Below are 22,272 nucleotides of genomic sequence, written 5' to 3' on the forward strand. Positions count from 1 at the left end.
AACCAAATACTCATTTTTAAGAAGAAAAAAATTGACAACAAATATTTTTTCATGTGTTTCAATATGACCAAGCAACAGAGAAATGCAAATCAAAGCTACACTGAGAGTCCCTCTCCTACCAGTCAGTATGGTTATCACTAAAAGAGCAAAATATATCAAATACGATCAAAAGTATGAGAGAACAAGCTTAATTCACTGCTAGTACAAGGTACCCTGACTCAGATACTATGGAAATTAGTGCTGAATTTTCTAAAAAAAAAAAATCTAAAACTACCATGAGAAACAGCTATTCCACAACACAGCATACATCCGAAAAAAGAACTCTATATACTACCTCAGTGAGACATGCACATCAATCTTACCAATTCTTTTTTTTGGCAAATTATTAAAATATAAACAATGGTAAATATACACAATGGCATTTTATTCAGCCATAAAGAACAGCAAGTTACAAAACCTACAGAAAAAAATAGATGAATTTGGAAGCATATCAGATAAGATAACCTGAACTTGGAAACAAAAATGTTGCATAGTCTCTCTCTAATGCACATTCAAGTTTTATTTTTTAATTAAATTTTTTTCTGTATGTGAGTGTTTTGGATGTATATATTTTGTGCATACCTAGTGATCACAGAGGCTAGAAAAGGCCTTTCCCCTGGAATGCAAGTTACAGAAGATCATGAGCTGCCACTTGGATAATGGTAATCAAACCTGATTCTATGGAAAAGCAGCCAATGCTCCTAACTGCTAAGCCTTCCCCTCAGTTCCTAATTTTGTGTGTGTGAGAGAGGAGGGGAGGGAAGGGAAGGAGGGAGGGAGAGAAGGGAGGAAGGGAGGGGGGAGAGAGAAAGTATAATTGAGTGTGAGAGTAAACACAGACCATAACCAGGAAGGGGACAAGATGAAAAACAGTTTCAAAGGCAGGGAAGACATGTAATATGAAAACAGCAAGAGTACTGTCACATATGGACAGGCATGGGGGGGGGGTTGCTGTCACAAAAGGGAATAGGGGACAAGTACAAACAAAAACAAGCTAGGTTTGAAATGCCAGAATGAAACCGTGACTTTGTATTCTAACTAAAAATAGAAAAAGAGACAAAGAAGAGCTTTCTTTCCATCTCCCGCTCTCTATCATGATGCAGACCCCAGGTCAGGAACACTAAATGCATCCTGGAATCTTCTGACACTAAATTTGGTTAGAGCATACCCCACTAATTTAAAGGAATAACAAAAAGTTCAGAATATTTTACATGTATCACTCTTATAATACTAACACACAATTAAGCCAAATATAAGCTTTTAGTCATAACAGCCTGATACATGACTTCAACTGTACTGTCATGCATGCTCGTCTTTTGACAGTTACTGTAGTGAGTAAAATCCAGGCTTTCTGAGAGCTTACAGGGTGATATCATTGGGATCAGTGGAAGTAACCATGGGGGGGGGGGAAGCAAAGACAGCGGCGTTATCTTGAGGAGCAATCACACTGCAGAGATGCAAGAAGCATCCATTGAGCAGGGATGTGAGGAATGCCCATCCTGTAGGGATGCGAGGAGCAAACTTACTGCAGGAACACACATACTCCACGGATACAAGGAACAGAGACACTACAGGGCCAAAAGCAAGACACTCAGAGAACCTAAATTCACTTAGGGACATTCAGAAACTCTGCGAACAAAAACCCAGGATGAAATCACTGATGACAACTTGGAAAAATTTTTAGTTTCTTCATTTATAATAATACACTGACTTGCAATTCAAAATGGCTGAAAAAGCCAATAAATTTGCAAATTGCTACTACTGCTGAGTCGAAGGAGATAAGACAGTTGTGAGTGGACAGACTTAGGTAGGAAAATAAAATTCATAGAAGATCATTATTCTCATACAGATTTAACTGTGAAGAAGTCCACAAAATTCCCAAAATGATTTTTTAAAAATTTACAGATTAACACAAGCCCCATACTTTTCATCTTAACATTTAGAAAATCACAGATGTTAAGGCATTATTAAAACATGGCCATAAGTAACAAGAACCACAAGCTTTTCTCAATTTAGGGAAATTATATAAAGTACATGCAATTTCAACAATCTAAAATATTCTGGAAAGCTAAGTAACATGAAAATATGAGTGTATTTAGTAACAAATACAGACAAACTTTTAAATATCAGTTTAATTTAAATAACTATGCTCTGGTTTAAAAAATATTAAAATCATGCAAACAATCGCAGGAGCAGAGGACAGTGTTAGACAAGACAGTATTGCCCTGAGCTGGAGGAATTCACCCAACCTCAGCATCCGACTTACATTGCTCCATTGGTATAGACTGTGTCACTTCCTTCCACATACTGCACCTGAGCTGGGTAGACATGCTGGACCTGCTGAACTGTCTGTACCTGCTGCACCTGAAAAAAAAAGTATGAGTAACATGTTAGGTGGTAGACATAGAAAAGGCACACCACACTAGATCCATGGGAAGTGGTAGACATAGAAAAGGCACACCACACTAGATCCATGGGAAGTGGTAGACATAGAAAAGGCATACCACACTAGATCCACAGGAAGTGGTAGACATAGAAAAGGCACACCACACTAGATCCATGGGAAGTGGTAGACATAGAAAAGGCATACCACACTAGATCCACAGGAAGTGGTAGACATAGAAAAGGCACACCACACTAGATCCATGGGAAGTGGTAGACATAGAAAAGGCACACCACACTAGATCCATGGGAAATGGTAGACATAGAAAAGGTATGCAACACTAGATCCATGGGAAATGGTAGACATAAATCCATGGTAAACAATAATCCTAGAAAGGGAACACCATATTAGATCCATGGTAAATACAAAGAGTATATCATATTAGGTCTATCTCAGATTTTCCAGAATATTGGTTAGCAGGAGATGACTAGGGATGAAATCTCTTAGGTTTATGCTCCTTTCAAGTTAAGAAACTTATACGTTTAGATCAAATATAGCCCTTACCCAAATAGTTCTACAATTGCTTGTCAGTGTACATGTACACACAGTTTTATGCTTAACATTCTGCAAGTTTCTCCCTGATTTTGATGATTTATAAAATTCTACTCCACTTTAATTGTTAAATAATTATAAAGCTATTTTTTTTATTAAAATCAACCCTCCCAGTCTGTATAATGTTACTCATACATATTCTTTCCAGGCCTGACCATTTGGTATTGGACTGATGAGCACTTTAGCCCTGAAAACATATCACATACAAGGAACATTATATGGGCTAAACAAGGTTGTATTTCACATATTTAGAAATACATATATACATATGTGGAATATTCCTTTACACTGTGTGAATATATGTTACTGTAATTGGTTTAATAAAGAAGCTGACTAGCCTATACCTGGCAAGATAGGTTAGGCAGGAAAATCAGACTAAGAGAATTCTGGGAAGAAGGAAGAACTAAAGGTAACTCAAGGAGCCTCAAAAAGAAGAAGATGAACCTGCAGTACTATGAAAAGGTAACAAGCCAAACAGAAATAGAAAACAAAACATATGACTGTGGTGCCTACTAATTTATCAAAGGCATGGAATCCCCTAGAGATGAAATTTCAGGTACTAGGGTGCCATCCAACATGGGTTCTTTCTTAATAAATATAGATTATAAAGCCACTGAAATACTCCTCTCTATCCAACATCACAGTTAGTGAAATCAAGGCCAAAGTGAAATACACAAAGGTCTATTCCGACCAATGAACACTGTCATACAATGCAAATTGGGAGCTCAGCCCATTCCATTTTATTTGCAAATTATTATTATATTTGCCCAAAGCTCCAAACAGGTTAAACCAACTGTAAATGCTAAATAATTGCTCAGTAGTTAAATAATGCACTGTACCTGGCAAATGAATTGCCAATAAATATTTATGAAATTTATATTATTTTCTAACTTTTGGCATCAACTTTTATTGAAGAATAATGAAGTTACTAAGGAACACATATTTTTCAAAAGCAAACAAATAAGACCACTTTATAAAAGACGCGTTTTTCTTTATATTTATGTAGCTATATCTGTGTGAATGCATGCCATTTGCATGCAAGTGTCTAGAGAGGACACTGGAGCTGGAGTTATAAGCAATTGCCAGCTGTCTGATATGCGTGCTAGGAAGTAGACTCAAGTCTACAGGAAAAACTGCACATGCTCTTAACTGATAAGCCATCTCTCCGTTCTCCCAACAAGACCACTTTTAATGCAGTTTAATGCAGCACTAAAGGTGAGAAGTGAAATTTTCACATGGCATGCTATTTTCACTTTCTAAAACAACCAAGATTCAAAATTATACAAATATCATTTGATATTCTATAAAACATCAAGTGATGTTTGGATCCATGTTAAAAGGTTATACATTAGAAGCTGATTTCCTATTTTAATTTTCACTAGTTTAATGTAGGAAGATTCAAGTATGGAGAAGGAAAAATAACTTCCTATGGATAGTTCATCTCCATCTCCAATAGCTTTATTTCCTGTATGTCTTGTGAACTCTCTAACCCGGCTCATCTGTTGCTATTTGTCCCCACCCACGTCCTTAGAAAAGGAAATTATTAAAAAGTCTACATGAAATTGATTATATATTTTGATTTTATTTACTTCACAAAATAAATCCCCAAAAATGCTTGTAAAAAATTAGTAAATATTTTCACCATTTTTTAATTTTAGTAAAGAGTTAAATGGTCAAAATACAAATTAGAAAAGACAGAGAAAGGTAGATTTAACATTTTTAAAGGTAGAATTAACAAATTTTTTATAATTAACTATTCATTGAATAAAAGTGACTCTAATATATGAAACTCAAAATGGCCTTGGATCAACTTTTAAAAGCTTAGAAAGTTGGCAGTAATAGGGTCTCATTATAACAATATTCAACACCAGAGTTATTCTGTCCATTAATCAAAAATACAGTGTCAAAATGTAAATATGTGAAATAAAACATTTATATTCATTGTGACTAGGTGCTGAAAAACTCTAACCCTGTCACATGAATATATATATATGTATATATATATATATATATATATATATATATATATATATATATATATATATAAACAGAAGTACTCATAGCACCATTCAAAGCATAGCACTCTGAGCTTATTTGCTTATTTAATGTACATGCTTTATGATTTGCATTATTTACAATAGAAGTGAATTTCAAAGCAAATTACACACCACAGGAACATGTGCTAGTTCAACAGAATCAATTAGTATATTTTGAGGACAAATTTACACAATATGTTATTTTGGATGTATTTCAGGAAAAAGAACATGAATCATATTTCAAAGCAGAAATCCTTCTCAATGGTAATGAAACCATGTATAATTGTTAAGTTCATTATTCAGCTAAGAAGCTTTCTAGTATCTTTGTAAAAAAAAACAGTTTTTCTCATGTTAAGATAATTATCTCGCTCATAATAGCATTCCTTATACATTTAGTTGGCGCCAAGTGTTCTAAGTGTTCAACCTAAGAACTACATAAAGTTGCATTAACAGCACACTCAGGCCTACAAGAGACACAAGAGAGCTCTATGCAGATTAAGAAGGTGAGATGGAAGAGCAGTTAGGTGGAAGGCTGCAATGCGACCGGCAATAAAGATGCCAAAAAAAAAGGCACAAAGGGAAAAGCTGCTTGTCTAATGAGCAGAGAGTTAGGGAAATAGAAATCATAAACATGTAACACATGCACAAACACACACACAATTTGTCTCAGCTCTGGTTAAAAGTAATATAAATTCTGCCAGGTGGTGGTGGCACATGCCTTTAATCCCAGCCCTCAGGAGGCAGAGGCAGGTGGATCGCTGTGAGTTTGAGGCCAGCCTGGTCTACAAGAGCTAGTTTCAGAATAGGCTCCAAAGCTACAAAGAAACCCTGTCTCAAAAAACTAAAACAAAACAACAACGAAAACAAAAAAAGTAATTTAAATTCTGCCGTATGCTTTTTAATACGTCTTACCAAGAAGACTCCTACCATCATTGTGACTACCAGAGTAACCGTAGGTAAAGAGTATTGATTCATGAGCACCAAATGACGTTGAACAGGACACTCCAGGGAAAAGTCATTTAAATTCTCTCCTGTTTCACTTTCTGAGGAAAAGGACCTTCTCCACAATGTTAATATCTACAGGCTTCATCCTAGGACAGTCAATGTTAACCAAAAGAAAACTTTGTCTCCTGACTGCGGTTGCCCCTTCACAAAGAAGACAGAAAAATTGACGGCAGGAAATTACTGTAATAAAAACTTGAATTTGTTTCCTTACATCACAAATCCACTCTGTGGCCTAGGTTGTCTGTCTTGTCCACTCACAGACTGTGTAGCTTCTCTTTGGAAGGAAATTTCAGGTCTTTAGATACAGTTTCTTGAAGTAGACTTTAAGTGAATCTTCTTCAATTCAACCCAGGAAAATTACCGAAAAGCTCATTTCTGTGGCAGGACTTCTGACAGACTGAAGCACAAGCTCCATAAGATTGCTTGCTAAAACTATCCAACTGCTATGGGTAACCTGAAGAAGTTACATTTGGGCTTCAAATTCAACCAGAGAGCAGTATACTCCTGATGGACTCAGTCTCCTTCTGACCACACAAGAAACGGGTAAATCAAATAGTAGAGAATTAACTCCATAAGATATTCCTAACTGCCTATCATCCACCACACCCTCAAACAGACTAACAGCAGAACATAGAAGCCTCTAGTAAGAGATGAAGTGTCCAAAGGCAAGAAGAGAAGCCCAGGGAGTAGAGATGAAAGGCAGGAAAGTTCGTTTACACAATTTTCAATCACAAAATACAATGGACGTAAACAAACTTATTTTTTGTCATTAAATATGAATATAGTAATTGCTTTCTATAAAGAATAATATTTAATCATGGTTATAATAAGTTCTTAAACATTATTTCTCTCAAGGCCCACTAGAACACACCACTAACATCTATAATAAGTAATATTTTAAAAAATGAGAATATACATTTTAACTTAATTCCTTATGATAACGCCTATATACAAATTCCTCACTGGATTCAGGATCTCCTGGAATGAGGTGTAGGTGGTTCCTGTATGGTTCTTGCGCTAAGAACATGTGTTATTAAGCTTAAGTGTTACCATCCTAGTCTTCCTCTAGTGTTTTTCCAAATTTGCGAAAATCTAAATAACTAAGATATAATGTGCTTGTACTAATTGGTTTTCTTTACTCGATAATATATCTTAGAACTGGTGTGTGTGTGTGTGTGTGTGTGTGACTGCATGTACATCCACCTAAAGCTACTGTTAGTTGACTTTAGAGTATTCTACAACATAGATTATTTAAATGTTTTACTTTTAGGGAGCATAAAGTGTTCTAAATAAATAAAGGACTGTGGATATAGCTTGGTGGTAAAGTGTTTCCCTAGCATATATGAGACAGTGAATTCTACCTCAACACTACAAAAGAAAACAAAACCTACTTGTGTTTTAGAGTGAAAATTATATTTATGTTAAGTTGCATTTGGTGTAATGGCTGCAATTCCAGGGCTAAGGAACAGAAAGGAAGACCATGGGAACAAGGACTACACTTAGCAGTGTGTCTGGCTACATCCTCTCATAGGTCTACTGGCCATTTGTTTCCACGCTTTGTGAAGAGTTATTCACAGCCTTTGTGCACTAATCCACGGCACTGATTTCTTATCCATTACTGATTTTGAAGATTCTTGTAAACAAAGTTTTTCTTTCCATATATTCAATGTCATTCTACCTTTAGGTTTATTTGTGTTTTTTGCTAACACATTTTGTTACTTATAATGTTGAGGCTGGCCTTGAATTTAAGAGTCCTCCTGAATCAGCTTTCCTAATGATGGGATTTTAAGGGTACACTACTATGCACATTGTCAATAGTTATCAGATAAAATATAACAAACTAGTTCTTAGATGCCTAGTGGTGTTTTATATTCTATGTAAGCCGATTTTCCTTTTCTAAAATCAGGACATACAAGTTTGCCAGAACTTGCTGCAATTTCTTACAAAGCAAGTGCCTTAGTTAGGGTTTCTATTGCTGTGATAAAACACTGTGACCAAAAGCAACTTAGAGAGGAAAAGATTTGTTTCAGCTGACATGTCTTAGGTCTCATTCCACCATGGAGAAAAGTAGAGCAGAAGATCAAAGAAGGAACCTGGAGGCAGGAACTGAATTAGAGACCGTGACAGAAAACTACTCGCTGTATTGTTTCCCATGGCTTTGCTTGCTTTCTTATGAAACTCGGGTTCACCTGTCTACAGATGGCACCGCCTCACCCACCCCCACGCCCAAGGCTGAGGCAGCACTCACCAACTATTAATGAAGAAAATGCTGTATACACTTGCCTATGGGCAGTTTTCACGAAGGCATTTTCTGTATTCAGGTTCCTCTTCCCAGGTAACTCTAGCTGGTATCAAGTTGGCAAAAGATTAGCATTAGCCAGCACAGCAAGAGAAAAATCATCCATACATGATCCAGACCAATTAATCATTGCCAGGATTAGGCAAGTGTATGGTTCTTTGGATCATTCCTGGAAGAGGGGTGTGGGGACACAGGGCATGACAGGACCCTTTTTCCCTTTCACTTGTATCCTCATTGCTGTTCCCTAATTAGGACTAACACATACAAACCTCATCACTGAAGCTCCTGTTAAAATTAAGGCTTTGCTAAAATGGAAGGATGGTTTATTCTCAATTTGGGTAACATCTGAATATTACAGGTTCAGAGAAAACTGACACAGCTATTCAGACACCACATGTCATATACATAAGGCAAGAAAAAAATCTTAGCTTCACTAACTAAAACCTGGTAAAAACTTAACATAAATAATAATATGATCAAGCTCTCAAACTCCAAGCAAATTTCATAAGAGGGAAAGATATATGATAAAGAAGCATATTTTAATATTTTACCTATATACATGCAGTAAATATAATTTTATAGGAGAACTCAATATTTTGGTAAAATAATAATTAACCAGTATTCTCAATCTCATTAGCATAAACTTCCCCATTAATGACCATTAATATTTATTTCATAATATATTAAATTTCTAATTTTTTCTTACTCTAAGAAATACTAAATTATATTCTGATATATAGCTGAACTATTCAAACTTTAAAAAATATATCTTGAAAGGAAATTTATAATAGGAGGATAGCAAGACTTAAAATAAGCTTTATGTTTCCGCTATGGACCTATATAGTTTGAATCATCTTAATAATTATGCTATACTTAGCACTTGAATACAGTTACCTTTAAGGGTAATAAATAAGTTAAAGAAAAGAGATTTTATAGAAAATGAAGGAAAATTATTTCATTTACAAGAAAACTGTAGAATTTGTAAAAATACATAAAATAGAAAAGAATTAGGGTTAAATAAACAACATGGAATGATTAAATACTTATTTAGATTGTTAAAACATTGACCTGACAAAAAAAGAAAGCATATTTACTTCAAATACTGATTGATTAGATGGAACTGGATCTCTAGTCCTTAACTGACTTTCTTGATTTTTTTTTCATACTTGTCCTCATTAACTTCTAATGGCCTAGATCACATGAAAAAGAAGTCTGTTGGTCCTGACTGTGAAGGACTGTTTTGATTATTAATTAATGTAGGAGGGATGGTAGTACCATCCCCTGGGTATGTGGGCCTGGGCTATACAAGGAAGCTAGTTGTTCATGAGCCGAAGAATGTGCCAGCAAGAATGTGCTTGCAATCCAGCAAGCAGTCCTTCCCTGGTTTCTTCTTCAAGTTCTTGAGTTGCTGTCCTGACTTCAATAATAAGATGTGATCTGGAAATGAAATCAAATAAAGCTTTTCTTCCATAACTTGCTTTTGGTCACAGTATTGATTTACAAAGCGAAAGTTATCACTTACCTACCTGTCCAGGGTACCCCTAGGTGTGTCCAGCGTGTGTTTCAGTTAAACGTCATTCATTAAGAAAGCCTAGCTACTTGCTATCTTTTGCCCACTTGCCTGCCAGTGTGCCTGAAGCTCACAGTAGAGATGAATTTTTTTGTACTAATGCTTTCCTCATTCATAAACACTGTTTTATAGATGAGGATTGCATGGAGAGCCAACTCCACATCTTGTCATTCACTTGCATCTCAATATAAATAGCTTTCCTTCATAATCAATGTTAGACCTAAAATGAAAGAAAAGAAAACTTTTGTATGTGTGAGTAAGCTCCAGGAATGAAGGAATAACATCTACTTCTTTATTACTACACCCACAAGAATTGGTAAGTAGTTAAAGCCTGAGTACAGATTTGGGAGAGGAGAGAAAGTAGTCACAAACAAAACACAACACACAGCTTTAAGGTTTCCTGAAAAAGACGTAAGTCAAGCAGATGGCATAGCAAAGAAAGAAGATAGAGAAAGGACAATAGTGAGGGAAGAAGGAAATTTTCGTTCTTGTGGTATTCCAGCCTTAGTCCATTTGGGAGAAGGTAAGTATAAACTGGGGGTCCTAAAAATAACTGAAACTTTTTCTTAATAGTTCTAAAGATTGGGAACTCCAAGATAATGCAACAGCAGTAACTGATAAGAACTTCTGGTTCATAGATTGTAACTTCATGCTGTGTCCCCATGTGGTAGAAAGGCTAAGGGAGTCAGTTGTCCCTTGGCACTCTTTTAGAGCACACTGATGGTCTCCACAAGGCTTCTCCCTTTGCTTCCTGATCCCAGGACTGGGGGAGATTTGCTTCTAAACACAAAGAAACATTTGGATCATAGAAAAAAAACCCTTTTATTTCTCTTTATAGCCATTTAATAGCTCTACTCATCCATAAAAATACATAGTAGAATTAAAATTCTACGAGGATTGCTTCCAAGCAATTATTTTACAAAGATATATCACTGTAAAAATGTGAGCAGGGTAGTCAAATACTTATTTAGATGAATTAACTTTTACACGAACAGAAGCAAGCCTTTCTGTTCTAAAGGAAAGAACAAATGACCAAAGAGAAGTCACAAATTGTTGATGACTAATTTCAGTCTGGACTACTAACTAATTATAAATATACATAATTCATTTAAGAAACCAGTTAAGACACTGCAAATAATCAGATGTTTTAAGTGACCTTTATAGTAAATTATGAAGTAGAGCAAGTTAGAAAAGACAAATTATTATATTAGATACTGATTTATTGCTTTGATTAGTGATTTACTTAAAGTACTGTTTGTACTGCCTCTCTGCCAAGCATGACTTGACTGGATACACGAAACGGAATGACCTGCTGAAACAATGGGTCGTTGCCCTTAACAGCCTGCTGATTGCCACTTATGCTTCGTAAAAATCCTACTTGCTTGTTTGTCCCAACTCATGGTTTTAGATTATAACATGAGAATACAAACTGGACCAGCAATGAGACCTTCCAGGAGCTTTACTAAGTTTGGTTGACTGGTGACCTCTCCTCTCTTCCACTCTCACTGATCTTGAAGTGCTTATTCCAGAAAGACCCCTGAGCAGTTGTCCAGTGAGCACATGGAGTTCTGGTTTCAATGTGAAATTAGTCAAATTTCAAAAACCTTTCTAAGGCCAACATTAAATAATGATAAAAATTAGAGTATGCTTTCCTGATTACATTACGGAGTTATATCAGTTCAGCCCTTTACGTAATGAGTGGCTCAAGGCAGTATTTAAGAAACCAACACAGGGATTGGGGCATGCATGGCTCCACAGGTAAATATTTGTTTGCTTCAAAATCATTAGAATCTGAGTTCAAACTGTCAGCACCCATATAAAAAGCTAGATGTTCTCACCCTCTGGACTGGAGCATTTTCTGCACCAGACAGTCTTGGGATTCAACCGCAATGACTTTTGCGGCCTCCAGTTTTCAGGTTCCTACCACTAGATTCAGAACTTGCTAAGATTTCACGGTGGCATGAACTTATTCCTATGCCGTCCTATTGGCTCCATATCGTTGGAATGTTCTAACAAATCTATTTCCCCTGTGCTCTCTGTCTCAAGAGTGGATATGTAAAAGCACAGGACACAGGGAGCCCTTGGACTGCTTGCCTCCCTTTGCATGCCTTGCTGATGAGCAGGACATCGGAGACTAATTACAGCCAGCTTTGCCCAGGGCTTGCTGGTGAGTGCAACAGAGAAAAGATGAAGAGGCCAAATAGCACATGGACCCAGAAAAATAAGGGCCAAGGTTCCCCAAGAAAGAAGAGCAAGGCAGCGGTATAACAACATTTCAAAGCTGCCACACCAAGAAAGTCCTCAGGGCAGTGATCCTATTCCTTTTTTTTAAGTTAATGTTATCTTTTCCCCCTCAGCAATGTTCTTGATGTTGTAGTTTTGTTTTTCTGCAAGTATTGGATTTGTTTACCAGACCTGAACAGTTTAAATATTTGCATATGATTTTTAACAGTCTTAAAAATATTTTCTCATTTCTTTCTCTTTTATATTTATGTTACCAGCCTCATAAGCTTTGCCCACATCAGCTGGATCTTAAAATTTAAAGGGATATTTGTTTTTGTTTTTGGTGTTGTTTTTGTTTTTAAGGGGTTGGTTTCTTATATAATCTTGCTATTTAGACCTGACTGGTACAGAACTCAATGTGTAGAGTAGGCTTGCCTTGTTTGAACTTAGAGAGATCCTCCCATCTCTGCTGGAATTACAGACGGATGCCACTACCACACTAAGGTTATGATGATCTGCTTTCGTTTTCTACTCTTAAATTTTTTTTAAATTATCTTATTAAATCAGTTATGTTTATCTTGTTACTTCTCCTTATTTTTCTCCTCTTTAAACAATAACGACAAGAATAAAAACCAAACGTGGTGCTGGATGTAAATTAAAGGTTAAGAACATTTGCTGAACCCTGAAGAACACTTGGGTTCAGTTCACAAGTGCCTGTAGCTCTCGTTCTTGGAATCTAGGGCCCATAGTAACTGACCCTAGTGATAGTGAGGGACTCAAAAGAATGAATGTAAGAGCAATCAATGCCACCCACATTCAGAGCTTCTAGTTTGGTTCCTGTCCAGCTGGAGTTGGTGAGCTCCCATTAGCTCAGATAAACTGTTTCAGTGGGTGTTCCCATCATGGTCTTGACCTCTTTGCTCATATTCTCACTCTTCGCACTCTTCAACTGGATAGTATTTTGCTGCATGCCTCTGCTTCTGTTTCCATCAGTTGCTGGATGAAGGTACTATGGTGGCATTTAAGATATTCATCAATCTGACTATAGGGCAACGTCAGATAGGACACCTTCTACTTAACTGCTTAGGATCTTAGCTGGGGTCATCCTTGTGGATTCCTGAGAATTTCTCTAGTGCCAGGTTTCTTGCTGGCCCCATAATAGCTCCCTCAATCAAAATATCTCTTTCCGTAGCCGGGCGGTGGTGGCGCACGCCTTTAATCCCAGCACTTGGGAGGCAGAGGCAGGCGGATCTCTGTGAGTTCGAGACCAGCCTGGTCTACAAGAGCTAGTTCCAGGACAGGCTCCAAAACCACAGAGAAACCCTGTCTCAAAAAATCAAAAAAAAAAAAAAAATATCTCTTTCCGTGCTCTCATCTCTGTCCTTCTTTCATCTGGACTATCCCATTCCCTCTAGTTCTCCTCTCCCTTCCCCTTCTTCCCTTCTTTTTCTCTTCCATCCTCCCTTTTCCCTTCACCTCCATGCATCCAATTTTGTTTGGCAATCTTGTCTATTTCTCCTTTCCAGGTGGATCAATATATGTTTTTTTTCTCATGGTTCACCTTGTTACTTAGGTTTTCTAGGGTAATGAACTATTGGCTAGTTTATCCTTTGCTTTACAGCTAGTATCCAGTTACGAGTGAGTACATAGCATGTTCATCTTTCTGGGTCTGAGTTACCTCACTCAGGATGATGTTTTTCTAGTTCTATCCATTTGCATGCAAATTTCAAGATGGACCCTCTGAATGTGGGTGACAGTTAAATAGCTGGGACAGACTACGGGGCCACTAGCTGTGACACCAGGATTTATCCCTAAGGCTTGTACTGGCTTTTTGAGAACCCATTCTCTTTGGATGGATACCTTGCTGAGCCTGGATATGGTAGGGAGGACCTTGGACCCTCCCCAAAGCAATGTGCCCTACCCTCTCTGAGGAGTGGAGAGGGGATGGGCTAGGTGGAGAGTAGGTGGAAGAAAAGGGAGGAGGAGAGGGAGTGAGAACTAGGATTGGTATGTAAAATGAAAAAAGATAGTTTGTTTTATTTAAAAAGAAAAGAATGATCAATGATCAAAGACCCAAACATATGAACAAAACCAATGATGAAACTAGTAAATGTTGGAATGAAACAGGGAAAACAAGTCAGGGTAGAAAAGAATACAAGGAAATTAAGTGCTAGAAAAATCAGATGTAAAATTGGAAAAAAAAACTCAGGAAGTCAAATAAAAATACTCAGTTGAAAGCCTTAGCCAATGGACTATATTACTGGAAACAGACAGTCAGGGCTAGAACACTAAGCTACAAGCCATGCATAGAGAAAGGAAAAGTACAAGCTAATGTTTCTCCACCTGTGTGGAGACTCCTTGCCAGATCGATAGATCTTTATATTAAAATTTGTAACAGTAGGAAAGTCACAGTTATGAAGTAACAACAAAATAATTTTATGGCTAGGGGTCATAACATGAGGAACTGTATTAAAGGGCTGCAGCATTAGGAAGGTTGAGTAACACTGAGCTAAAGGCATGAAAAACATATTCACAAAGTAAAAAAAAAAATCCTCAAATCTTGTGAGATAGAGACATTGAGAGGACTCTTGGAACCCTAATCAGATAGGACCAGAAATTAGTTTCTACTTGTGATTTTAGAGTTACAAAAGCTCAAGTATACAGATAAAAAAGAAAATGAAGGTCTGAGTGAGACCTCATGACACACATGCAGACAAACAGAATAATAGTAGATGTCTCAAAAGAAAAAAGTAAATAGAACACTAAAGGACATGGCATAATGCCCTTCATGCCCTTCATGGAATGAAATAGCTGCCAACCAACTACTTTATCCACCAACATTATACTAGGGTAGTCAAAGGATAAATAGGTATCTTTCATGAGAAGTACAAACCAAAGAAATACATGACCATTACTCTAGTCCAGTGGAAGAGTCAGAAAGGAATCTGTAGTGGTTAATTTTAATTGTCAACTTGATGCTATTTAGAATTTCTATGAAAACAAATTGCTGAGCCTATATGTGGAAATTTTTCTATAATAAGGTAACTGAGGTAGTAAGATCCATTATAAATGTGTGTGGCACCACCCCATGGTCTCAGGTCTTGAACTAACAGAATAAAAGAAGGAAGAGAACTGAGCAGCAGTATTCATCTTACTCCGCTTCTTGACTGTGAGTGCACTGTGAGCGGCATTGAGCACAGGCCCTCATGATCTCACCGCCAATGTAGACTACATTGGGAAGCATGCCAGAATAACCCCTCTCTCCTGGAGATCCTTTTGTCAAGTCAGTGGGTAAGACAGATTCCTACAGACAGAAGGGAAGGTAAACACCATATGAAACGGGAGAGAGTAACTCTTCCTAGAGGTGTGGAGAAGCAAACACAAAAACAACAAAATGACAGAAATTAGTACATATCTTTCAGCCATAACAGTTAATGATGATACTCTCAACTTTTGAATTAAAAGGTTCATATACTGAGATAGCTCAGTGGAAGTGCCTGCTTATAACCATGAGACTCTGAGAAGAAATCCCCTGGAAACATATAAAAATAAGAAGGGAAACAGCCAGATCAACAGAGTATTGATGGGGACAATGAGGTGGGTTAAACATGAAATTATACTATGTACGTGTAGTAGTTTGAATGTAATTGGCCCCATAGTCTCAGAGGGAGTGTCACTATTAGGATGCGTGGCTTTGTTGGAGTGGGCATGGTCATGTTAGAGGGAAGTGTGTCACTGTGGGGTTGGAGAGGAAACCGCCCAGTGTCTCAGGTGACTTCCATTGTCTGCAAGATGTAGAACCCTCAGCTATAGCTCCAGTACCACACCTGCCTGCACACAACCATGCTCACTGCCATGATGACAATGGTTTGGACCTCTAAAACTAAGTAACCTACCCTAATCAAATATTTCCATTTTATAAGAGTTGTCATGGTCATGGTGTCTTTTTACAACAATAAAAACCCTAAGACAATACATGTATGAAATGTCATAATGACACCTGTTATTTTTTAACATATACTAGTAAAAACCAGAAAAGCAAAACGGATACTTCTCTACTATGTATAAAACATATTTATTGAATCAATTGCAAGCTGAGATGCAATGTTTTATTTTTCATGTCCAGATAAGAAACTCACTCTGGTAAGTGTCTTTATGTGTGGGACGGGTGTGTCTGCATGCACGTGCATGTAAGAAACAGCATGTTTTCCTGAGAAACGTGGAATAATAATTTAAGTTTCAAAAAGAAATCATTTATTAATAATTATAAGATAAACACTGAGATGATGACCAAATATATAATGCAAAGAAAGATTATTTTAATATAGAACAAATCTTTTTTAACTAGACAAAAGTTATTGAATTATTTTACTCTACTTAAGAGAAAGTCTTATCAGAAGTTGTCGATCAGTTTATTTGCAACTGTGTATGTGATTGAAATGTGATATTATTAGTTGCTCTCAGGACAACAATACTTTGTCATAGCTTTCATAGATTGGATTTTTTAAAGAGTCAGTTAGTTCTGTTTTCACAGTAGCAAAAGTGCCCCTCCTCCTGCCAATGGAGTTAATCAAATAAAGCAAATGAATTTAGAGACTGGTAAAATAATTCAATTTCCTTAGCAACATATTCAATTCCTACTGTTTAATTTTAATACTTTATTTATATTAGAGCAAAGAGCTTAGGATTAAATCAGTGTTTCCACTTACACAGCTCTAAGATATGTTATAACTTAGGTAATTGATACCAGATATACTACGACTTTTAGAATAATTTCAGTGATTTGTAGATTCTCAAATCCTTTACATTTCAACTTGATGAAGTAATGATAAATTATTAATCAAGTATAAAGTTTTACTGATGGCCAGAAATTCAAATTATGTAGCAATCTCTTGAATAAATGTATAATATTGAGAAAGTAGTTAAAGAAAATAGACCACCAACTTGCAAAAGACAAACTGGAGAACATCCACGAAGAAGTAGCATAAATTAGTAAGTGATGGGAAATAGTTTTGCTAAAGAAGCCTAAACGAACAGCTTAGCAGAGGACAGAGGCTGGGGAGGAAGTGTCAGCATGAGAGCAGAGACTGTCAATACTCTCTGCCTTGATGAAAGAGTCTAAGATAAACTGGATCAGCGAATCAAAATGCTGTATTTAGGCACCAAAATAATATATATTTGCAGTTTCAATACTTCAGACTCTGCTATCAAAGATGACTGTCAAGTGGCATCACTGAGGTTGTTAAGCCACAGTAGAGATGACTAAAGGTAGTCACCTTCTGATAAATGGACAGAGTAAATGTGCGCACTGTATTATAGATTCACCGAGACCAGCCCGTGTACATTTCACCAAGCAGCCTCAAGACAGCACCTACTACGCTCCCTAGCACTCCAGTTCACTGCCTGCATTACAGCCCCAAAAGTCAGGATATTATGGACATCTAGAAATATTCCTCTGGAAATGACTGACAGGACTCAGACTATGAATGTCCCAGGAGTCTTCTCAACTCAAATATGTTAAATGAAATATCCTAGGTATCCTTTCTCCAGTTACCTTGGGCTAACATTTTATTATGAATTTTTTAAAAAATGTTCTAAGTATACGATGCTTATTCCTAGGTTCTGTGTTTAGATGGGATATGTAAGATTCAAGATTCCTATTTTTTATTTGACACTTACCTTGATCAAATAATCCTTTATACTCCAGGTGTTATCATTTACTTTATTAGTTTGGCTGAGGGATTGTTCAAAAATGCATGGAGATTGGTAGAGCTAGAATTGATCCTTGACATAAATACACCATGCTCTTTGCCACAGGGCTGTCATGTTTAGCCTTTCTGTGTTATTGGGTTTATCCTGCTTAACAGTTTATCTTGTTAGTCGTCTGATTACTTTATCTTTAGGAGGATAGCTTAAGAGCTCCAGTCCAGAACCCAGATGACATGAACTGAACTCTTGGTTTTAAACAATCATGGCTGTACTAACCATCAAAATCAGGATTTAGCACTGAGCTACTAGGCATTCATGACAAGAAGGTATACTGATTTGCCCTAAACACACGTTTTGAAGAAAATAAAAAGGTATATATCTTTCTAAAATATTTCGAGATAAAAGGAATGGCAAAATAATCACTTTTTATGGATAAAAAGATATGCAAATATTCTAAAAATCTAACCTTGTAAGTTTGTTTGATATATATAATTTTGCTGAACAATTCATCTGACTACAAAAAAGATGCAGAAAGATGATTCCCAAACTATGTGTCCTAAAGCCTTACCTAGTTCTACTAGGAGCTGATATTCAGAGAAAGAAGCATCTACCAGATGGAGCCGTTACCCCTTTCTACTTCTTCAACAAAAGATTTCACAGAACTGTCCCTATGTTTTAATCATTTAGTATATTCCTTTACTATATATTGAGGAACTTACTATTACTTGCCAAGAATTTACTGGTTTTTATAAAATACGTTTTCGTTGGGTTGATAATACAGATATGCCCCAATCTTAAAAGTACTTGTATGTGACCCCCACAGACTCACTTTGTAATGATGGCTCAAACATAGAACAAGTTATCATGGCCAAGTGACTATTACCCAAAACAAGTGATTTCAGTTTCTTGAGCCCCAGTTTGGCCAGAAAAGGAGGTTAAATCCATTGACCCTGAACAGTTGTTTCGAGTTTAGAAATAACAAGAATGCATTCACTAGAAGGAAAGTGCACCTGCTAGACGTGCAGTAGCTGGCAGCTTCTGTCATGGTAGCTGTAGGGAACACGGGCCAAGAGAAGAACATCCTGACACTGACTAGCTTCTGTCATGGTAGCTGTAGGGAACACGGGCCAAGAGAAGAACATCCTGACACTGACTAGCTTCTGTCATGGTAGCTGTAGGGAACACGGGCCAAGAGAAGAACATCCTGACACTGACTAGACTCCAAGCACCTGTGCCAAGGGAAGAACACACTATCCCTGACTTGACCTGGAGCTCTGAGACTTGAAAACCCCTACCCCCATGACTCTGAATTAACAGCCAAACAATGTTTCTGATCCCACGATTCTTTCCCACTAAGCTCACTGAACATGCCCCAACCCCCCTAAAAAAGCCTTTCTCTTTATCCAGCCTCTGCTGTCTCTCTTCCCATTCGGAGGCAGCCACACTTCTGTTTTTCTACCCAAGAAATTGTTTGTGTGAGGTTTGTTGAGTGGTGTGGTTTGTGGTATTACTTGGCTCCTAATTGCCAAGATACCTCTGTGCCGGAAAACCCCTTACATTGATGTCATGATTCAGACAGACTCTCCTGGTGCCTGTGCCCCCTCTGGTCTGAGCCACACCAGAACCCTATCCCTCAGATCTAGTCTACCTGCAACAAACTCCCCTTCCAGCTCAACAACCTATCATGATTCCTATCCACCAATGGTAATTCAGTGATTCCCATCCACCAATGGTAATTCAGTAAGTTTACTCTTCAGTGGGTATAAACGTTTCCCTGAGTCCAAGGAAGCGACCTTTGAGTGTCCAATATCCCTCTGGTACTAGCCTCAGGCATGCTCTTTAGGGCTGGCCTTCTTCACCACACCCATCCCCCACCCTCAGAGCTGCAATCCTGCAGCTTCCTTTGGCCTGACTGGGCTACTGAGACCCTTTCTTCCCTCTTCCCTTTTCCCCCTTGGACATGCCAGTATTCCCACAGCCTCTCTATTCGCTCATAGCTTTTACTATATGATCCCGTTCCCTGTCATTTCCCTTGATGAGCTCAGTCTTTCACTACCTTCTGGCAAGCCATGGGGGATTGTCAAAGCCCTGGTACCAGGTGCCAAGCCCTCCCAGGCAGCTAACCCTGACTCCTGTTAAGTATAGTGAAGACCACTAAATAGCTTGGTCTTTGTTGCTTCCTCTCTGAGTCCTGGAACATCCTCAACTACAGGCAGCTATGACCTTCTTCCTCCCCTCTTTCATCCATGGGATTGGTGGCATCTATACCCTCTCATTTCCCCTTGGGAGGACCCTTAGAAAACTTCCAGCCTCTCCACTCAGACCAGACCTGAAGAGCCCAAAGTGATTTGCTTCTGCAATCAAATTTGGTCTCAATATTTCTTAAATAATTAATCTAAATGGCCGCCTAATGGCACCCTAGATCCCAATATTATAAGGGATCTCTACAACTACTGTGAGCGATCAGGGAAATGGAAAAGGATTCCCTATGTCTAAGCTTTCTATTCCCTCTACTCCAAGCCCTCTCTCTGCTCTTCCTGTCCCCCCACCCAGCTGCTCCTAGCTATGAAGCCCAAAACATTGCTTTTGATTCAGCAAGCTAGCCTTCCCTCTATGGCCTCAACTTATAGGTCCCCCTCTTCCTCTGACCCTGCTGGCTTCCCTCTCACCTTCCCCAGTGACAGGGTGCCCAAGCCAACTGTCCCTGGTGCCCACTTTGAGTTCATTGGCAGACCTTAGCACCCCCACTACCCACTCCCGCTCAGGCATGGGACCTCCTCTATCTTCCCTTACCTGGCCTAACGAAGCCATAGTTCTGATTCTGCAGAAAGTTGCTGGGGTAGATGACTTGGTCACAATACATGTCCCCTTCTAGCCAAACTTAACTATCTCAAATAGAAGAGATTAGGCTTCTAAGACTGATTCAGGAGGGTCACTGGGCCTGGGGCTGCCAGAACCCACATAAACCACTCTGACCATGCCCAAGGTGCTATCAAGAGGACACTGGGTTGTTGACTGTCCTCATGTCCCCTGTAGTGTGAGAACAACGGACCCAGGTCACTCTTCATTCAACCTCCAAGGCCATGGGCAACTGAGGGGGCTCTTGCTCCCTTGTCCAGACCACCGCCATTTCCTATAATAAGTCTCAGGATAGTTACTACAATATAAGAATAACCTATCTCTTTCTCTTTAGACACTAGGGCTACTTCCTCACTCTTGATAGAGTTTTGGGGACCCATCTCTTCTTCTTATTCCTCTAGTGTTGGGGTAGGGAGACAGCCTTACCCACCTCACCAAACCTCACCACTTAGTTGTATTTCTAGGGGTATTCTCCTTACCCACTCCTTCCTAGTGGTACAAATCTGCCCATCCCTAATCTCTTAGCCATGGTGGGAGTCTCTATTTCCTTTACTCCCTTAGTCCCACTGGATTTCAGGCTCAGTGGCTGCTGCTCTCCTCCTTTTCCTCCAAACATAATCTGACATACCTTTGACTTTACCAGCCTCCATGGTGGATCCCTGAATATAACCAAACATCATTTCCCCTCTTGTCATCTGATTATAAAAGCCTACTTCCCTAATTATACTATCAGTTTTCCTCTCAGCTCATCCAGAATCCCCAAGAATGCTAGACTATCCTCCCCTCCAGGGCCAAATAGACATGCTGGCCAACTGTAGTGCTACAGAATTGGCAAGCGAGAGATCTACCAACAGTGGAGAAGGGTGGCCTCTGCCTCTTCCTCAGCAAGGAATGTTGCTTCTATGTCAACCAATTGCATATTGTAAAAGACAAGATCTGACAACTCTAGATGGGTCTTTAGAAATGTAAGAAACAGCTTGATGTCTCTGGCTGGTGGATCACTGATGGTACAATACAGAATGGGACACTGCCTTTCTTAATTCATTTTCTTCTCCTTTTCCTAATTCTATTAATTGTACCCTGTCTTATAAACTTCTTGCCCGTACTTTCCTTTTTAAAAATAAAAATAACAACAGAAACCCTTTCTTCTAGTCCACCTAAAATATTAACAAATCTTGGCTTAAAATAATCATTCCCTCGGGGAAAATGTCCTTGATAAGTTCTAATATGACAGGTACTTTGAAACTATTTTTGCTTGAAAGGCACTGATTCTTCACTTGAACCCACAAGATAACAAAAAGCAGGATGAAAGGCTGGCATGTCTGCTCTAATTTCCTGTCTCTCTGTCTGTCACCTTGAATAAGATCCCTGCTTGATTCTTAATTCCGCATAAACATGTTAAATACTCAAGGATTATGTGTGTCACCTCACGTATCATATTGCTCTTCAAGGTAGGTACAGGGCTCTGGCTTTGTCCTAAACCTGCTGTCACCATGCATTTAAGAAACTGCAAAGCCTGAACCCCCAAACGAGGTCA

At 38.3% G+C, this 22,272-nt stretch overlaps 1 protein-coding gene across 7 annotated transcripts in view; it reads right to left on the reverse strand.

The window, feature by feature from the left end:
- Rfx3 (regulatory factor X3) overlaps positions 1-22,272 on the reverse strand; it is a 248,446-nt gene that overhangs the window by 108,517 nt on the left and 117,657 nt on the right. For all 7 annotated transcript variants that reach the window (XM_075973779.1, XM_075973777.1, XM_075973775.1 and 4 more), the window contains one exon: positions 2,306-2,403. In XM_075973779.1, coding sequence (XP_075829894.1) covers positions 2,306-2,403 — 98 coding nt within the window. The remainder of the gene's footprint in view (positions 1-2,305; positions 2,404-22,272) is intronic.

The sequence above is a fragment of the Microtus pennsylvanicus genome, chromosome 5 (genome assembly GCF_037038515.1).
Source record: "Microtus pennsylvanicus isolate mMicPen1 chromosome 5, mMicPen1.hap1, whole genome shotgun sequence".
Taxonomy (NCBI): domain Eukaryota; kingdom Metazoa; phylum Chordata; class Mammalia; order Rodentia; family Cricetidae; genus Microtus; species Microtus pennsylvanicus.